This window comes from Mytilus trossulus, chromosome 6 (genome assembly GCF_036588685.1).
Source record: "Mytilus trossulus isolate FHL-02 chromosome 6, PNRI_Mtr1.1.1.hap1, whole genome shotgun sequence".
Lineage (NCBI taxonomy): Eukaryota > Metazoa > Mollusca > Bivalvia > Mytilida > Mytilidae > Mytilus > Mytilus trossulus.
In genome coordinates, this window is record NC_086378.1 from 79,896,242 (window position 1) to 79,915,003 (window position 18,762).

The window sequence follows — 18,762 nt, forward strand, 5'->3', positions numbered from 1 at the left end:
TTTTGAGGAAATTTATAAGGACTTGTACGTCAAATGGGTAAATGATTTCCCACTATTGTTAAATGTGACTGTCATATGTACAGGTGGTGCACATCAATTTATCGAACGGATCTTTCAATGAAGTCTTTTTAGCTCACCTGGTCCGAAGGGCCAAGTGAGCTTTTCTCATCACGACAACGTAAGTTACGCAAAATAAATGTGTGACGTTGTGTTTCTGTGACATAATTTGAAATCACTACTGTACAGCACAAAAGACAAGTCAAAGGTGAGTTAAAAGTTCAATGCTTCGTATATATATACTTTAATTTCTGTGCAACTCCTCGTTTCACATTTATATAAGTTATAACTTATCCAATGAATTTGTTGTTTCTTGCGATACTTCAGTCAGCCTGCAGCTAGTTTCGTTGCATTTTCATTTTTTAGGGGGTACCTTTTACACAAAAAAACTAAGGCCATGTCTATAACAAATATTGTGCATATCGCATGGGCAAATGGCACCAAATATTTGTACAACTCTCTACCAGCGACCAAATGACAAAGTAGTCATAGGTCATCGTATGGTATTTAGCATATGTCAGAAAGGTCGCCTCATATTGAATTCTAGGTTAACTACTGTAAACCAAAACTCTAACCCAATAACATACTGATTTCACGCATAATGCGATCGCGATATGACACAGCATAATTTACAGACGCCACATATCGAAAAACACTAATGGTTCCTTCCTATCGTAAACGGGGTACAAAGAACCCCGATTTGAATTATTGTCTTTATTTAGAGTTTGAACAGTTGACTATTTTTTGCAGATAAGTGGAAGACACAAAATTGAAAAAATCAACGATATGGAGAAGGAATTTTCTTCTACAAATTCAGAAGGTCCTCTGGACGGCCCGCATGCGTCAAAAAAGATTAATGTCAATCATAAGCCGGGAAATACTAACACATATAACAAAGAGAAATATACGCCAAAAAAGAAACATTCACCGATATACCATCCAAACGTTCAAAAGGTGCCAGCTAAACTAAAACATCTTTCAACTGATTCCCATGTTTCGAGAAAGGAAGCTTTTCAGTTGGAGAAAGAAGAAGAAGAAAACGAAGAGAAAGAAACCCCAAGAGATACCCACAAAAAAACACATTCTGAAGAGACGAAAAATGAAAAAGCTACACATTCAAAAGAAAAAATGCATACAAAGGAGGCACTTCTAAAGGAGAAACACCATGCTAAGAAGACGCATCCAAAAACGACACTCAATGATGATGACATAGAGACACATCTTATGGAAATACACAATTTAAAGAAATCACAAGCAAAAGATGTACACGATGTAAAAGCGCTGGATACAAAAGAGAAACATAAAGAAGCACATCCACACGATGTAAAAGTAGCACATCCAAAGGAGAAGCACGATATAAAAGAAGCACATTCACACCATGTTAAAGCAGCGCACCCAAAGGAGAAGCACGATATAAAAGAAACACATTCACACCATGTTAAAGCAGTACATCCAAAGAAGAAACATGATGATAAAGAAGCACATTCACACCATGTTAAAGCAGCGCACCCAAAGGAGAAGCACGATATAAAAGAAGCACATTCACATTATGTTAAAGCAGCGCACCCAAAGGAGAAGCATGATATAAAAGAAGCACATTCACACCATGTGGAAACAGCACATCCAAAGAAGGAGCATAATGTAAAAGAAGCACATTCAATCCATGTAAAAGCAGTACACCCAAAAGAGAAAGATGATGTGAAGATAGCATATTTAAAGGAAATACAAAAGGAAAATGATATCATGGAAACACCACCAACAGATGTAAATAGTGGAAAGGAAAACCAATAAAAAGAGGAAAGTAATACAATGGAAACACGACCAACAGAGGCAAATGATTGGAAGGACAATAAACTAACAGGGGAAATTAAATGAAGAAAATATACTACCAAAAGATGCAAATAATGAAAATAACAGACAACAAACAGAGGACACGAATGAAACACAATCTATACTGAAAATTATGTAAAATAAACTGATATCACAGAGATATGTCTCGCCTTTCTTTTGTTATTTTTATTATGCAAATGTTGAAATCAAAATAGCAATACTTTAACATCTTACCATCAAGTTATGAAAATATTCAAAGTTAATGAACCATGACTGAGTTACATGGCTAAACAATTTCCATGTAAATGAGACGAGCCTGTGCTAATACAACTGCATACCAAATACCATTGACTTATTATAAGTCGTTCCCAAACCTAATTAGAAACATTAACTTGTAAACATTACTGTGTAAAAGTTTCAAAGTCAATGAACCACGAAGAGGGGGTGGGGATATATTATGATCTCCATGGAAACAATACTTGCAAAAGCAAACACATTTTGCATACCAAATATCATTGACTAAACATTAGCAGTTCATCTTAAACTGATCTAATCACAAACTAATACATCATCCTGTAAACTAAGATAAGTTTCAAAGTAAATAGACCATGACTAAGGGGCGTAGCCAAATTATCTCCATGGAAATGAGATATACCAATGCTTATACAACTGCATACCAAATATCATTGACCTACCACTTGTTGTTCCCCAAAAACTGGCCTAATCATAAACTAATACATGTAAAATAAGCAAAAGTTTCGAAGTCAATAGATCATGACTGAGGGGGCAGGTCCTAATAATCTCCATGGAAATGAGATGTGCCAATGCTTATATAACTGCTTACCAAATATGGTTGCCCTATAACATGTGGTTCACCATAAACTAGACCTAATCACAAACTAATACATTGTTGACGCCGTCGCCGTCGCCGACGCCGGAAACAGCATACCTATGTCTCGCTTTTTGACTCTGTCAAGGCGAGACAGTTTTGAGGAAATTTATAAGGACTTGTACGTCAAATGGGTAAATGATTTCCCACTATTGTTAAATGTGACTGTCATATGTACAGGTGGTGCACATCAATTTATCGAACGGATCTTTCAATGAAGTCTTTTTAGCTCACCTGGTCCGAAGGGCCAAGTGAGCTTTTCTCATCACTTGGCGTCCGTCGTCCGTCGTCGTCCGTCGTCGTTAACTTTTACAAAAATCTTCTCCTCTGAAACTACTGGGCCAAATCAAACCAAACTTGGCCACAATCATCATTGGGGTATCTAGTTTAAAAAATGTGTGGCGTGACCCGGTCAATCAACCAAGATGGCCGCCACGGCTAAAAATAGAACATAGGGGTAAAATGCAGTTTTTGGCTTATAACTCAAAAACCAAAGCATTTAGAGCAAATCTGACATGGGGTAAAAATGTTTTTATCAGGTCAAGATCTATCTGCCCTGAAATTTTCAGATGAATCGGTCAATCGGTTGTTGGGTTGCTGCCCCTGAATTGGTAATTTTGAAGAAATTTTGCTGTTTTTGGTTATTATCTTGAATATTATTATAGTAAGAGATAAACTGTAAACAGCAATAATGTTCAGCAAAGTAAGATCTACAAATAAGTCAACATGACCAAAATGGTCAGTTGACCCGTTTAGGAGTTATTGCCCTTTATAGTCAATTTTTAACCATTTTTCGTTAATTAAAGTAATCTTTTACAAAAATCTTCTCCTCTGAAACTACTTGGCCAAATTAATCCAAACTTGGCCACAATCATCTTTGGGGTATCTAGTTTAAAAAATGTGTGGCGTGACCTGGTCAACCAACCAAGATGGCCGCCACGGCTAAAAATAGAACAAAGGGGTAAAATGCAGTTTTTGGCTTATAACTCAAAATCCAAAGCATTTTGAGGAAATCTGACATGGGATAAAAATGTTTATCAGGTCAAGATCTATCTGCCCTAAAATTTTCAGATGAATCGGTCAATCGGTTGTTGGGTTGCTGCCCCTGAATTGGTAATTTTGAGGAAATTTTGCTGTTTTTGGTTATTATCTTGAATATTATTATAGATAGAGATAAACTGTAAACAGCAATAATGTTCAGCAAAGTAAGATCTACAAATAAGTCAACATGACCAAAATGGTCAGTTGACCCGTTTAGGAGTTATTGCCCTTTATAGTCAATTTTTAACCATTTTTCGTAAATTAAAGTAATCTTTTACAAAAATCTTCTCCTCTGAAACTACTTGGCCAAATTAATCCAAACTTGGCCACAATCATCTTTGGGGTATCTAGTTTAAAAAATGTGTGGCGTGACCTGGTCAACCAACCAAGATGGCCGCCACCGCTAAAAATAGAACATAGGGGTAAAATGCAGTTTTTGGCTTATAACTCAAAAACCAAAGCATTTTGAGGAAATCTGACATGGGATAAAAATGTTTATCAGGTCAAGAACTATCTGCCCTGAAATTTTCAGATGAATCGGTCAATCGGTTGTTGGGTTGCTGCCCCTGAATTGGTAATTTTGAGGAAATTTTTCTGTTTTTGGTTATTATCTTGAATATTATTATAGATAGAGATAAACTGTAAACAGCAATAATGTTCAGCAAAGTAAGATCTACAAATAAGTCAACATGACCAAAATGGTCAGTTGACCCGTTTAGGAGTTATTGCCCTTTATAGTCAATTTTTAACCATTTTTCGTAAATTAAAGTAATCTTTTACAAAAATCTTCTCCTCTGAAACTACTTGGCCAAATTAATCCAAACTTGGCCACAATCATCTTTGGGGTATCTAGTTTAAAAAATGTGTGGCGTGACCTGGTCAACCAACCAAGATGGCCGCCACCGCTAAAAATAGAACATAGGGGTAAAATGCAGTTTTTGGCTTATAACTCAAAAACCAAAGCATTTTGAGGAAATCTGACATGGGATAAAAATGTTTATCAGGTCAAGAACTATCTGCCCTGAAATTTTCAGATGAATCGGTCAATCGGTTGTTGGGTTGCTGCCCCTGAATTGGTAATTTTGAGGAAATTTTGCTGTTTTTGGTTATTATCTTGAATATTATTATAGATAGAGATAAACTGTAAACAGCAATAATGTTCAGCAAAGTAAGATCTACAAATAAGTCAACATGACCAAAATGGTCAGTTGATCCGTTTAGGAGTTATTGCCCTTTATAGTAAATTTTTAACCATTTTTCGTAAATTAAAGTAATCTTTTACAAAAATCTTCTCCTCTGAAACTACTTGGCCAAATTAATCCAAACTTGGCCACAATCATCTTTGGCGTATCTAGTTTAAAAAATGTGTGGCGTGACCTGGTCAACCAACCAAGATGGCCGCCACCGCTAAAAATAGAACATAGGGGTAAAATGCAGTTTTTGGCTTATAACTCAAAATCCAAAGCATTTTGAGGAAATCTGACATGGGATAAAAATGTTAATCAGGTCAAGATCTATCTGCCCTGAAATTTTCAGATGAATCGGTCAATCGGTTGTTGGGTTGCTGCCCCTGAATTGGTATTTTTGAGGAAATTTTGCTGTTTTTGGTTATTATCTTGAATATTATTATAGATAGAGATAAATTGTAAACAGCAATAATGTTCAGCAAAGTAAGATTTACAAATAAGTCAACATGACCAAAATGGTCAGTTGACCCCTTTAGGAGTTATTGCCCTTTATAGTCAATCTTTAACCATTTTTCATAAATCTAAGTAATCTTTTACCAAATCTCCACTGAAACTACTAGGCCACAATCATCTTTGGGGTATCTAGTTTGAAAAATGTGTCCGATGACCTGGCCATTCAACCAAGATGGCCGCCACGGCTAAAAATAGAACATAGGGGTAAAATGCAGTTTTTTGCTTATAACTATGAAACCAAAGCATCTAGAGCAAATCTGACAAGAAGTTAAATTGTTAATCAAGTCAATATCTATCTGCCCTGAATTTTTCAGATGAATTGGACAACTGGTTGTTGGGTTGCTGCCCTCCAATTGGTAATTTTTAAAGAAATTTTGCCGTTTTTAGTTATCTTGAATACTATTATAGATAGCGATAAACTGTAAACAGCAATAATGTTCAGCAAAGTAAGATCTACAAATAAGTCAACATGACCTAAATGGTCAATTGACCCCTTAAGGAGTTATTGCCCTTTATAGTCAATTTTTAACAATTTTCATTAATTTGGTAAATTTATGTAAATTTTTACCAAATATAGTTCTCTGTTACTAATGGGCAAAGTTCATGATAGATATAATTGTAAGAAGCAAAATTGTTCAGTAAAGTAAGAACTTCAAACACATCACCATCACCAAAATACAATTTTGTCATGAATCCATTTGTGTCCTTTGTTTAATATGCACATAGACCAAGGTGAGCGACACAGGCTCTTTAGAGCCTCTAGTTTTTTTATCAAAAGTCTACAAAATTGTTCAAAGTTGGTTTACATAAAATTTGTAAAACTCATCACATATACTCTCTTCTGGTCTTACATCAATATAGAAAAATATTAAATGATGTTTAAGATCGAAGCAACTTCACTGGTTAGCTCTTTCAGTATAATTGGTTTGATGTTGTCTGGTCCAGCAGCCGTGTCTTGTTTTTAGATTTTTAACTTGTTTTTCTACTCCATTTATGTTATGAATTTTTCTTGGAGCACGGTTTGGTGTTATTTTACTTGTTATTAGTGGATGGTTATATTTGTTTGCCCACGTTTTCTACGTGGTACTACAAATTTTTGTCACATTTCTCGTGTTTGATATATAGGTCTAGAATCTTTTTGTTGGTGAACGAAAGTCCTCGTTTTCTTTTGGGGTTATTAATATATTTCAATAGGCTTGTCTTCATTTTGTTTCAGAGGTTTAAATATATTAATACCTACTGTGTTAGTAAATATAGTTTGATTTTTTTTATTGAGCTTATATACAGTTATATCAGAACCGTGTGAATGCTCGATGCCATTAGTGATACTGAAACTGTGGTTAAATATGATATTGCTACTTTTATACAAGAAGTCACTTCTATACTTTTGCAATCTGCAGAACAAACTTTAAGAACACAGAGGCCGGTAATTGATACACGTAATTGTCAAGAAAGCAAACTATGGTTTAACGGAGATTGTAAAAAGTCTAGAAGGAATTATCGTAAAGCAAAGAGATTATACAAAGAAATTTGGTTCAAACATTTTTAAGAGCAGATTCAAATTGACAGAAAATGTATATAAAAGAGCTCTGGATGAAAATATTATTAATTTTAATAGAGAGATGCGAATAAAAATGAAAAAAATGAGATAAAAAAATCCAAAAGAGTTTTGGAAATTTTTTAACAAAGGTCGAAGAAAAGAAATACAAATATTTCAATAGATGTATTGTTAGATTTTTTCAAAGATTTGAATAAAAATAAGTGTGATGGTCAAAATTGATATACAAAATGATGTAAATGATGTACAGAATGATATGTTGAATTGTAATATAACAATTGAAGAAATATAAAAGGCAATACAAGCATAAAAAAAAACAACAAATCACCGGGTGAAGCTAAGATAATGTTATAAATGATATATATATCATCGTCTTTTGAGAAAATGAGTGACATATATGTACTTTTAACTTAATTTTTGAAACAGGTATTGTGCCTGAAGCATGGCATGCTGGTATAATAATATAGGGTTATTGCATTAATATTCCCCAATATTTATTCAATAACACTTTTATTGTATAGCAATATAATATTAGAAAGTAAAAATTGGTTTAGACTAAGATTTTGTCGTTGATGACGTCATGAGTTTTGAAGACTAATTGCACTAGTGCAATATTAGAATTTATTGCATGCTAACCTTTGGTTACTTTCTGTGGGATATATTATATTGCTATACAACAAGTATGGACACAGACGCAAATTGTCAGTGGGGTTAAAGGTCGTTACAAATGTATTGAAAGCTAGACTGGAAATGTGTATTAACAAATTGAGTTGATGTGTACATGTCTTCATTCAAATGCATTGACTGATAAAAAAGGTGGCTTCAACTTCCACCCCTCTCTATGAATTAGTTGTTTGAGTGTTTGAATATGGAGTTTGTTAATAAATAAATAGCTGCACTCTAAGCGCATGATATGTCTTGATTCCTTTAAAGGTTGAACTATTTTGTTTTGTACAATTATTAGTCTATTTGTTTTCTCATTGCATTTGTTTTTAAATGTCATTTTAAGGTCTTTTATAGCTGACTGTGCTGTATGAGCTTTTGTCATTGTTGAAGGCTATTTGGGGACCTGTAGTTGTTGATCGTGTTTTAAATTTTGGAATGTAGCTGAAGTCAACAGACATAGACAATTCACCCAAGTTTTATAAAATGATGTGGAAGTGTTTATGTGAATAATTAAGATCGGAAATAAGGAAAGTGTCAAAGTGACAACAACCCAACCATAGAGTAGACAACAGCTGAAGACCTCCAATGGGTTTTCAATGTAGCCAGAAACTCCTGCACTTATAGGTGTCCAAAAACTATAAAATCCCTTATTTTTTTTTAGCATATATAAAAATTCATAACACAGAAATGTATAATCTGAAATTTATTACAATCAAAAGGGACCTTAGGTCAATAGTGTAAACAATTCCCCAAAGTTTAATTAAAGGTGATGGATGCATTTTTGTGTTATTGTTCAAAATTGGAAAATTCTCTCTTTTTTAAGGATAAAATCTCTCTTCATAACATGGAAATGAAAATTCTAAAATTTATAAAATCGATGTGGAGCTAATGTCAATAGATATAAACATTTCAACAAAGTTTCTTGAGAGTGGGGGAAAGTGTTTTCTAGTTATTGTCTGAAGTGTGGATGATGGACTGATAGACAACAGTATACTATAATATGTTGTGTGTGAGGCATTGGTATAATAAAATGGTTTTGAATGAATAATGATTAGAAACTGTTTAATGCAGTTATTGAGGAAACGACAGTGAAGAAATTGCTGAGATCAATGCGTTTGAATCCTAAGAATTCAATTTTTGTTGAAATGAAACAAAGTTCAATTTTTGGCCCTTTGGATCTTAATGTAGACCAATTTGAAAACGGGACAATCCTGTGCAATTGAATATTCCTGGCTATTGGCAATACTGTGCAATTGAAAATTTCTTGCTATTGCGCAATATTGTGCAATTAGATATTTCTTGCTATTGTGCAATACTGTGCAATTAAAAATTTCTTGATATTGCACAATACTGTGCAATTGGAGATTTCTTGCTAGTGTGCAATACTGTGCAATTGAAGATTTCTTGCTATTGCAGAATAATGCAAAATTGAAAATTTCTTGCTATTGCACAATACTTAGTATAATAATTTTTGACCCGATTTGGACCAACTTGAAAACTGGGCCCATAATCAAAAATCTAAGTACATGTTAAGACTCACCATATCAAAGAACCCCAAGAATTCAATTTTTATTAAAATCAAGCTTATTTTAATTTTGGACCCTTTGGACTTTAATGTAGACCAATTAGAAAACAGGACCTAAAATTAAGAATTTGGACATGGTTAGATTTGGCATATCAAAGAAGCACAATACCGTAATTCATTTTTTGATGAAATCAAACAAAGTTTAATTTTGGCCCCTTATTCCTTGGGACCAAAACTCCAAAATTAATCCAAACCTTCCTTTTGTGGTCATAAACCTTTATAGATTTCTATTAACTTATACTTAAGTTATTGTTCAAAAACCAAGAAAAATGCTTATTTGGGGCCTGTTTTTGGCCCCTAAATCCTACACTGTTGGAATTAAAATTACCAAAATCTATCCCAACCCTCCTTCTGTGGCCATAGACCTTCTGTTTACCAATACTTAAGTTATAGAGCAAAAACCAAGAACAATGCTAATTTGGCCCCTTATTCCTAAACTGTTGAGACCAAAATACCCCAAGTCAATCCCACCCTTCCTTTCATGGTCATAAATCTTGTGTCTAAATTTCATATATTTCTATTTTACTTTCACTGAAGTTAGAGTGCGAAAACCGAATGTCTTTGGATGAAAACAATGATGCCAACGTGATACCAATGTACAACCAAAAAGTTTTCAATTTTTGCGGTTGTATAAAAATGATCTCAAATCAAATTTTTAATGGAGTTTGCAACAGTAATTATTCAACTACTCATTTTAATACATCATAAAGTATTAAAGTGTAAATGTCATACAGTCATGGTGATGATGCCTCCGCTAGCATATAACGTTATAAAGGTACATAAATCAAGAACTGTTAAAGTGAAGCTGCTAAAAATTGAACTTAAACCGAGTTTAGAGGTCCTGGTAATAAGCATTGTATAAACATTTCACTAAATTTAGTTGAGACAAACTTGAGAAATTTTTCCATTTGTGAAAGGGGATAACCCTAGAATGATAATCAAAGTGCTTGTAATCACTGAATGGCTATTAAAGACTGCTTAAATTTATCAGTTGGTAGTAAAGTGAATTTTGCATTGTATATTGTATATATAGCATTATTTGAAGTCGATTCAACTTCTATTCTGGACAGAGAAAGATAACTCCAATTTTCAAAGAAGATTTCATAAAGCAATGGTTTTAGGTAATATTAATTCAACAACCATTCTGGACAAAGAAAGATAACTCCAATTTATTGTCTTGAATCTACAAAAATGTTTATTTTGGTCCCTCAATTCCTCTACTGTTAGCCCCATAACCCACATAATAGACCTCAAACTTCTACTTATGGTATGAAATATCATGGTACAGTTTCAGAACAATTGAAATACTTATACACAACTTTTTGTACTGACACAAGATTAATGTGTGTATTGGGCACCTTTGGAACCCTTATTCATAAACCTTAGGGACTATATATATATAACCGCCCCAAAACAATCCCAAGCTTCCTTTTATGATTATAAATATTATGTTATAATTTAATGGCTTCCTTTTTACTTATACTGAAGTTATTATCTGGAAACCATCCGTCTTGGGAAGACGACGACAGGATACCTACATGTATTTCAACTGCAAAAATTTCTGTGGTTGTATAAAAATTTCAAATATGTACAATGAAATATAGTTTTAGAAATTGATAAGCCTAGATAGGCCTTATAATTTTTTCCCCACAAAGTTGAAGGACCATTTACACTCAGGACCGAGCCATAAGTAGACAGTACAGTCTACAGATGTATTAAAACAACCTAGCATCATATTGCTAGTAGTGGGAGTAGCATTCTTGGGTAAATTTGTTCTTTTTTTTTTATAATATGTTTGGTTCAAATCAAAATTGAATGCTTTTATCTCCCTAATACTTACATTGTAAATAGAGGTGGTACTACTTTGACAAATCCTTGTACATGAGAGTTTTCTGTCAAATCTTTATTTCACAAAGAATGAATTGCATAACAATGAACTGAGCTCAAAGCAAAGTACTTTAATAATACACTTAGACAAAGAGCTAAATCCAGTGATATACTTTGTACTACAGGTCCTTCATTAACATCCATTGACCAAAACCATATCTCAACAACATTCCATACTACATGGTTGGATTTGGAAGTCCTGAAAAAGACATGATTTTTTTTAACATATTTTAAGTATATATACACAGGTTAAAACTTTCTTGTTGTATAATCATTCCGTATCTATATATATATAGCTAGAAACTATCAATTTGCTTAATGCACATATTGATAATCATATATGTTGAGTGTACCTCTGTTGGAAATAAGAACCTAGTTTTAGTCAATGGACAAAACATTCATAACTATAAAATATTATAGATCTAAGACTTGTCAGTGTCTATTTACCATTGCCACTGAATCAGTGATATATGTATTGTACACATAATTATATACATGCAAGACTAAAATTATAAAGTACATACATGTTTGTATATAAGACTAAAACTGACATTCAGTCTTTACAACATCTTCATTCCCAAAGTCATTTTCAAATCTGACTTCATTGTGAAATAAGATTCCATATCTACAACCAATTAAAAGGAAAAATCCCTCTGATAGACTAGCATTTAAATCCGATTTCTAAAATGGAAGCTAGGACACCTTGGAACTTAGAACTAAAAAATATCGAACAATATATCTGATATATTTCAAATGCATGTACACTTGTACATGAAATAATATAAATCTCTAAAATTCACCATATTGTTCCCTATTTCATCTTCTGTTAGATACTGTATATCCAGTGGCGGATCCAGAAATTTTCTTAAGTGGGGGTCCACTGACTGACCTAAGAGGGGGCTTGCTCAAGTTATGATTCAGTGAATCCCTATATAAGCAACCAAATTTTTTCCCAAAAAGCAGCCCCCCCCCCTAAATTTGCCTCTGATATCAACCTCTAGATGTCTTTCAATTACATTCAGTTAAGTGTGGGTTGATCTTTGATTGTTGTACATGTTACAACCAGATTCCCAGCAGGGAGCAACTTTCAAGCTTCGATTTTGAAATAAGGAGGAAAATGTAACCTTTTCAATTTATAAAACAGGCTCAACAACATTTCTATACATACATGTATATAAACATATTCTAAGTTGTGGACACACCTTCATTAAATATTCTACTTCAATTAGAAGAGGAGATCAAATTTTTTGGGTCTATAAATTGTCCTTGATATTGAGGTTATTTTGACACAGCAAAATATAAAGAAAATGTAAACTATGATCTGGAAATTGACTTCGTTTTAACAAAATAAGCCCACTTAAACTGAACTTTAAATGCAAAAGACCTCTAAATGGCTAACAGATATTGCTATATAAAAGAATAGTCCATGATTATACATGTACATGACATTAAAGAATTCATGAAATTTACACTGATTCTGTCAGTTGAATGGACTAGAATGAGACATAAAGGTTTTTTTCAAACAGTTGTGTTGTAAATTAAATTAGTTGTATTTTATGGTTGATATATTTATGTATATACATGTATGTAAATCATTGGCTCTTCAACCAATGATATTTTACAATATCGATTATTTGTTTATTTTTCTATTGTTGATATTTTTCAGCATACTAAAAATGTTTTAACACAACACGAGCGCAAGCTTAATAGGGTGTCCTCACACAAGGTATTCGCTGGCGGTCGCCATTTTCCCAATTAGCGAAAAAATAATACTTGTGGCGATAAAAATTCGTCATTTGCTTAAGAATTTGGCGAAAGAAATACATGCATATAGAAAGATTTATTTTCCTCCTTCTTGTTTATTTACTTTTTTTTCGAGTTTCTCGGACTTTAACTTATCACACAATACTCGGAATTCACCTTGAATGACCTCATTAAGATTTTGACAGAAAATCAATTATCAGCATCTAATCGTCGGACCCGTCGGACCTAAGGGGCAGAATTTATGCAGGTCCAGCAAAACTCGTAGCTGTGCAGGACCTGATGGCCGGCAATATTTAAGTCCGCTTGGGTCCCCCAAAACTGAAATCCCCGTCGGCCCCGGCAGAGTATTTTGTTTATAAAATTGCGATCATCTTTAATAAAAGTAAATGTCCTGTTCCCCCGCATTTTCTAACTCCGGGAACCAGTATTTCCGCTCAGTAATAGTCTTTTGTACCTTTTCCATCTCGCCCCAAACAATTCTCCGTATTTCCGTCATGTTTTTTGTTTTAGAAATTCGCTCTCTAGGAAGGAGGTCTATTAAGCATTAAGTTGATAAGTTCAGGAAATATGTCATGGCTGATAAAACTACAATTGTTATGAATCACAGGTTATTTTAAAATAAAAATAATATCAACAAAATCAAAATTAACGTTTGTTCAATAGCATAATTTCATTTGATTTTCGAGTGAAAATATGGGTCTGGCAGAAATTTGATGGGTCTGGCAAAACTTGGTACCCTGTAGGCCCCATTGTCTGACAGGAAAAAAAAACTGTTTGCATCTCTGAAGGGCAAGAAAAATCTCCGATTTAAAACTTGAATTATCCTTTGACTTTGGTGTAAGTAATTGATCAGGGAGACTACTAAAGTCGTTTGAGTGACATGCGTGTTTCAAGCATAGTTTTACATCTCAACTTTTTCATTTAAGATGGTCAAGATGGTTGTTATGAAGAAGGGGGGGGGGGGGGGGGGGGGTAGAATGCATTTTGGCGTCACAATTTCAAATGACATAGGATAACATATGATCGGTCCATATACATGTATGACGGTAGAAATGGGGGTATCTTATTGAAGTATTCTTGCCAAATGAAGATTAAACAGTAATTCTTAGACATGACCATAAAAGAGGGGGGATAGGACCTTTATCGGGACTCCAGGATCGGGTGTTTTTAAGCTCGGGATTATCCCCCCTCATAAAATGTACACTTTTTTCCAGAAGATTAAAAAATCAGCTGAATTTGACAAATCACACTATTTGTTTTCCAAAAATAACGGTAATTGGATGGGGGTTGTGTGTATTCACATTATTTGAACAATTCTCCTTGGGCCGAGAAAAAAAAGATCAGTGTTTCAGGTAACCCGACCGACCCTGGTTTTTAGCCCAGACCTTAACTTTTATATTGGATCTTTCAAAAAAAAAATAAAAAAATTATCAACCGACCCTGTTTTTGACACAGGCTTCTGATAAATGACATCAAATTTTTTCTCTCTTGCTTCCTCTTGCATAGAAAGCCAGTAAAACATTTTATTAATGTCAAAAGGTATTCCAAACAGGTTAAAATCCAAGAAATTTGCACAGCAGGTGCTTCAAAAACATTGCAAATGGCCCAAGACCACAATTAATGACCCCACTGTTCGTTGTTCATGAATGTAGTTCCTTTTAATTAGTCATTAGAGTGTATTTTTCCTGAATTTTTTTCTTTCCCTTCCCCACTCATTTCTTAGATTTTATCAGAGTTCGCGAAAACCGTCGGTCCTGTCGGTCCTGACCGCCAAAATGAGGCTCGGACCAGTATGTTGTCCACTTGTGACGGTCCCAATGACCGATGCAAAAACGGCCGTTGCAGTGCCTATGTCGGCACGTTTTTTACATCGGTTATCAGATGGACCGTTTTTTCATTGGTCATTAGATGTACCTGCCGGTAATTTCCGGTACTGGTTTCCGATTTTTATTATAAACAAACCAACTGACCAAGGCGGCGAGCCACATGTGGCCTATCAAATTTGTTCAAGGAGCTGTTCCTGGCAAACGATCGGCGGAGGAACCTTATATAATAAATAAAGTTAATTTCCGTTGAAATAAGTTATTGATTTTATTTCAGGATAAAATTGACAGATTTTGTAGGACCAGCAAAAAATTTGTAGGACCGGCATATAATCTTGCTTTGTCAGTCCTATGACTGACGGATCAAAAAAAGTTTTCGCGAACTCTGTTTTATTGGGTGGAAATGAAAGATCAGAGGTGAAATAATTTTTTGGATGTTGTATTTAAACTGATTTTGATATGGAATGAGTGATTAGGCCAAGTGCAAAAAGGTCATATTTACAGTTTTCGGAACATCTCTTGACTTGTCCATAGGGGTATGGATGTATATTGGCTTTATTTGTAAAAGTGATTGCTTCAATCTTTCTGAATTTTGGATATATTTTTGGACTAGTGCTATACATAAGACACACAAAAAATTTGACAAAAGTGCATGGTGCAATTTTTTTAATGATACAAAATGTTCAAAAGAAATGATAGAGAAATTAATTGTGGTCTGTGGCCAAATGGCACACTTCCGGTTTTTGAAACTAATTAAGGATCCGGACTTGGAAAAAACATGATAAATACTCAATAACTCAAATATGAAATTTTGAATCATCACCAAAAAGTACAGATCATGTGACCATCATAAGAAACAACTATATTAAGTTTCATGAAATTTGGATAAGTCGTTCTCAAGTTACGGTGCCACATGTTTACGCTGGACAGACAGACGGACACCTGACATTTGTATACCTTTATACGTCCCGTCTTTGACGGACGTATAAAAAGCAGTACTAAGCGTGCATGTTACGCTAGTTACATATTCAAAGAATAAAGTTTTATAACTTCTTAATGTCATATCCAATATTTATCAAAACCTAAAGGGGAGTTACATGTATCTTACTTCCTATATTTTTTCATGGATGTCAATACACCTAATTGCTATTTATTCCATACCGGATAAGTTCTAACATTACACAACTTTTTCATCCAGTTGAAGCTATCTGGGGGCCGTTGAAACAATTCACCATGCACAAAACTTTTTAATGAAAACCCTTTTAATTTACCGTAAATACTTAAAACAAAATAATTTTTACTTCAATTTAATTTCGAAAAAAGTGGATCATACTATATTAAAGTTTCTTGATAATCGCTTTCTTAAGTTTTTCCTCCCTCAGCTCTCTACTGAAAAACGCTCTATTTTCAGCCGCATGACCCAAACAGGAAGTTTTACATGAGACTGGTTTTGCAAGATTGGACTAAATAGCAATAAGGTGTATTTTCTGGGATTGTTGAAAACTTGCATATTCATCACTATCTGATTTTATGGGTATAACAATCCAGACAGACAAATAGCAATAAGGTGTTTAGGAAAACATGACCTAAAGCCTCCTTCATATAAGTCAAAAACTTGGGAACTCATACTGAATGGTCAAATGTGTTCAATATGAAAATTGCAGTTAAGATGGTAAAATCACAAATCAGCCGTTAACGAAATGGACTGAAAGTATGACTTTTGCGCAAATTTAAAAGGGAAACAGAGGCGGATTTAGAGGGGGGCCCGGCCCCCCCTTTTTGGGAAAAAATTTGGTTGCTTATATAAGGAATCACTGAAGCGTGACTGGAGCGGGCCCCCTCTTAGGTCAGTCAGTGGGCCCCCACATATGAAAATTCCTGGATCCGTCACTGGGAAATGACGGGGAAGGGGCAAATTAACATTCAAGCAGAGCAAATGCTGTTTAAATTAGTATGCGGGTTTTAAATATAGAGTGAAAGTGGAGTCATCTTTATAAACTTAAGTTAAATATAACTTATGTAGACTTACCTTCTAATTCAATTAAAAAAAAAACCACACACGACTCAGAACTATGTCTAATTCACTTGGACTACTAATATGCAAACCTAAAAACAAAAAGAAATATATCATAAAATAGTGATTGAAAAATTCATAACACTTTGAAATGATAATCCAGACACGTGTTACACGGGGAGCATGTTTGTTTACAAATAATAATGTCACGTGATCGCGCACTGACCTCGCATGTTGCATCGCCCTTACAATTCACCAATACATAACCATTTTCATGCAAACATGCAACGTGAATGTGATTGGTTATCAAATAATACAAAAATAATGCATGAACCGTTGAAGAAAAAATTATTTCATCAAATAGATGGATTTTCACTTTCGACACGAATAGGTCGAGTTGACGTTTCTGTCATCGGAGATAGTATTGAGATAAATGGGATAAAACGGACCGTCAAAAAGGTCTAGAGAAGCACATCAGTAGAACCTTAACATGAATAAGTAATACTTACAAAAAATTCTCTAATTGATAAACTATATGACTAAAATTTCACGAAAATAACAATAAATAATTTTGTTCTTCGTGATGAAACTGCTTAAATTGGCGCGAAAAAATATTCTTACTCCTACTGCTTCACGTAAAAAAAAATGTATAGAACTGAATTCGACTACAGTTCAGCATAAAAAAAAACGTGAATATGCAAAAGTCTGATAATATGTTTATGAAAAAGTGTGTATAAATTTTCGTAAACGAAGTTACCTGTATACTTCACCAAGAACTACATTTGAGCGCAAAGATCGTATGTGTGATTTGGCTTATGTAACAATCGTCAATCGGAACTACTCGGCTATTCACTTCGTGCAACCAGAAAGGCCGAGTAGTTCCGATTGGTAACAAAATGGAATTTTTTGCGTTGCTATTAAATCATTGAAACCACGTGATTGAGGCCATCTATTTTTATTGCGGGTTCCACATATCTAAATCGGAATTATAGAAAAAATGGAATTTTGTGAGCAGAATCAAAACAGAAATGATGAACACTGCAACATTTCCATCAAAATAAAAATAGGATGGAGGATCTGTGTATTCACATTATTTGTAAAACTCTCCTTCTTCCTGTGAAGCGTGTGCTTTACATCGAGGCTTATTATGCTAAGCATCGACGCCGTAGTACTTCAACCAATCAGACAATGTTTATTTGGGGAATTCTATCTAATTTTACTCAGATTTTGGAATATTTTAATCGAAATTATAGAAAAATGGAACATTGTTAGTACATATAAAATAGAAAAAGATGAATACTTTTAGCTGGAGAAAATTTGGATGGGGGTTCTGTGTATTCACATTATTTGCACAACTCTCCTTACTGATGCCATATTTTGGAATTTCCGTGACCTAAATGGTTCGCATTTCGCTCACACCGAACAGCAAGCTATACGTAAAGGGCCCTAAACATACTAGTGTAAAACCTTTCAAACGAGAAAAACAACGGTTTAATGTAGAACGCTCAACATTTTGTAACAGAATGCGCCATCAATAACAAATCATCGCGCTTCACATCTGAAATTCACTAAGTTGGATAATGTTTATCTTATTCGATTCTCAGTTTCATGAATATTTGAATTCTTTCCAAAAAATTGTTTTTGATTATAGGGAAGTTTTGTAAGTCTTTAATCTCTTGCTCTTGCATCAGTAAGAAACGTGCAGGAGTTTCATGTAAGCCCAATAACTAACAAGACATTTTTTTGCATAACTTGGAAAGCCGTTTGTTTTTAATAGTAGCCAACTATAATATCCGTCAATTTTGCATGGTATGCCACTTAACACAGCATTGATATATTTTTTCTACTCAAGTATTTTATTTCCTGGTAATATTTGCTACTTTTTGATACGCATGCATCAATCGCTGTTGGTGTGACTGTCTACAAGGTGAATGGTTTTTCGGGAATA

The 18,762-nt window shown here is 34.1% G+C and overlaps 1 protein-coding gene across 1 annotated transcript; it reads left to right on the forward strand.

Moving 5' to 3' along the window:
• The first annotated feature begins 171 nt into the window (after positions 1-171).
• Positions 172-2,049, forward strand: LOC134721961 (histidine-rich glycoprotein-like). Its single transcript, XM_063585302.1, has 2 exons — positions 172-265; positions 808-2,049. Exon 2 carries the CDS (start codon positions 844-846, stop codon positions 1,846-1,848), a length of 1,005 nt encoding a protein of 334 aa, XP_063441372.1. The 5' UTR covers positions 172-265; positions 808-843; the 3' UTR covers positions 1,849-2,049.
• Positions 2,050-18,762: the final 16,713 nt, after the last annotated feature.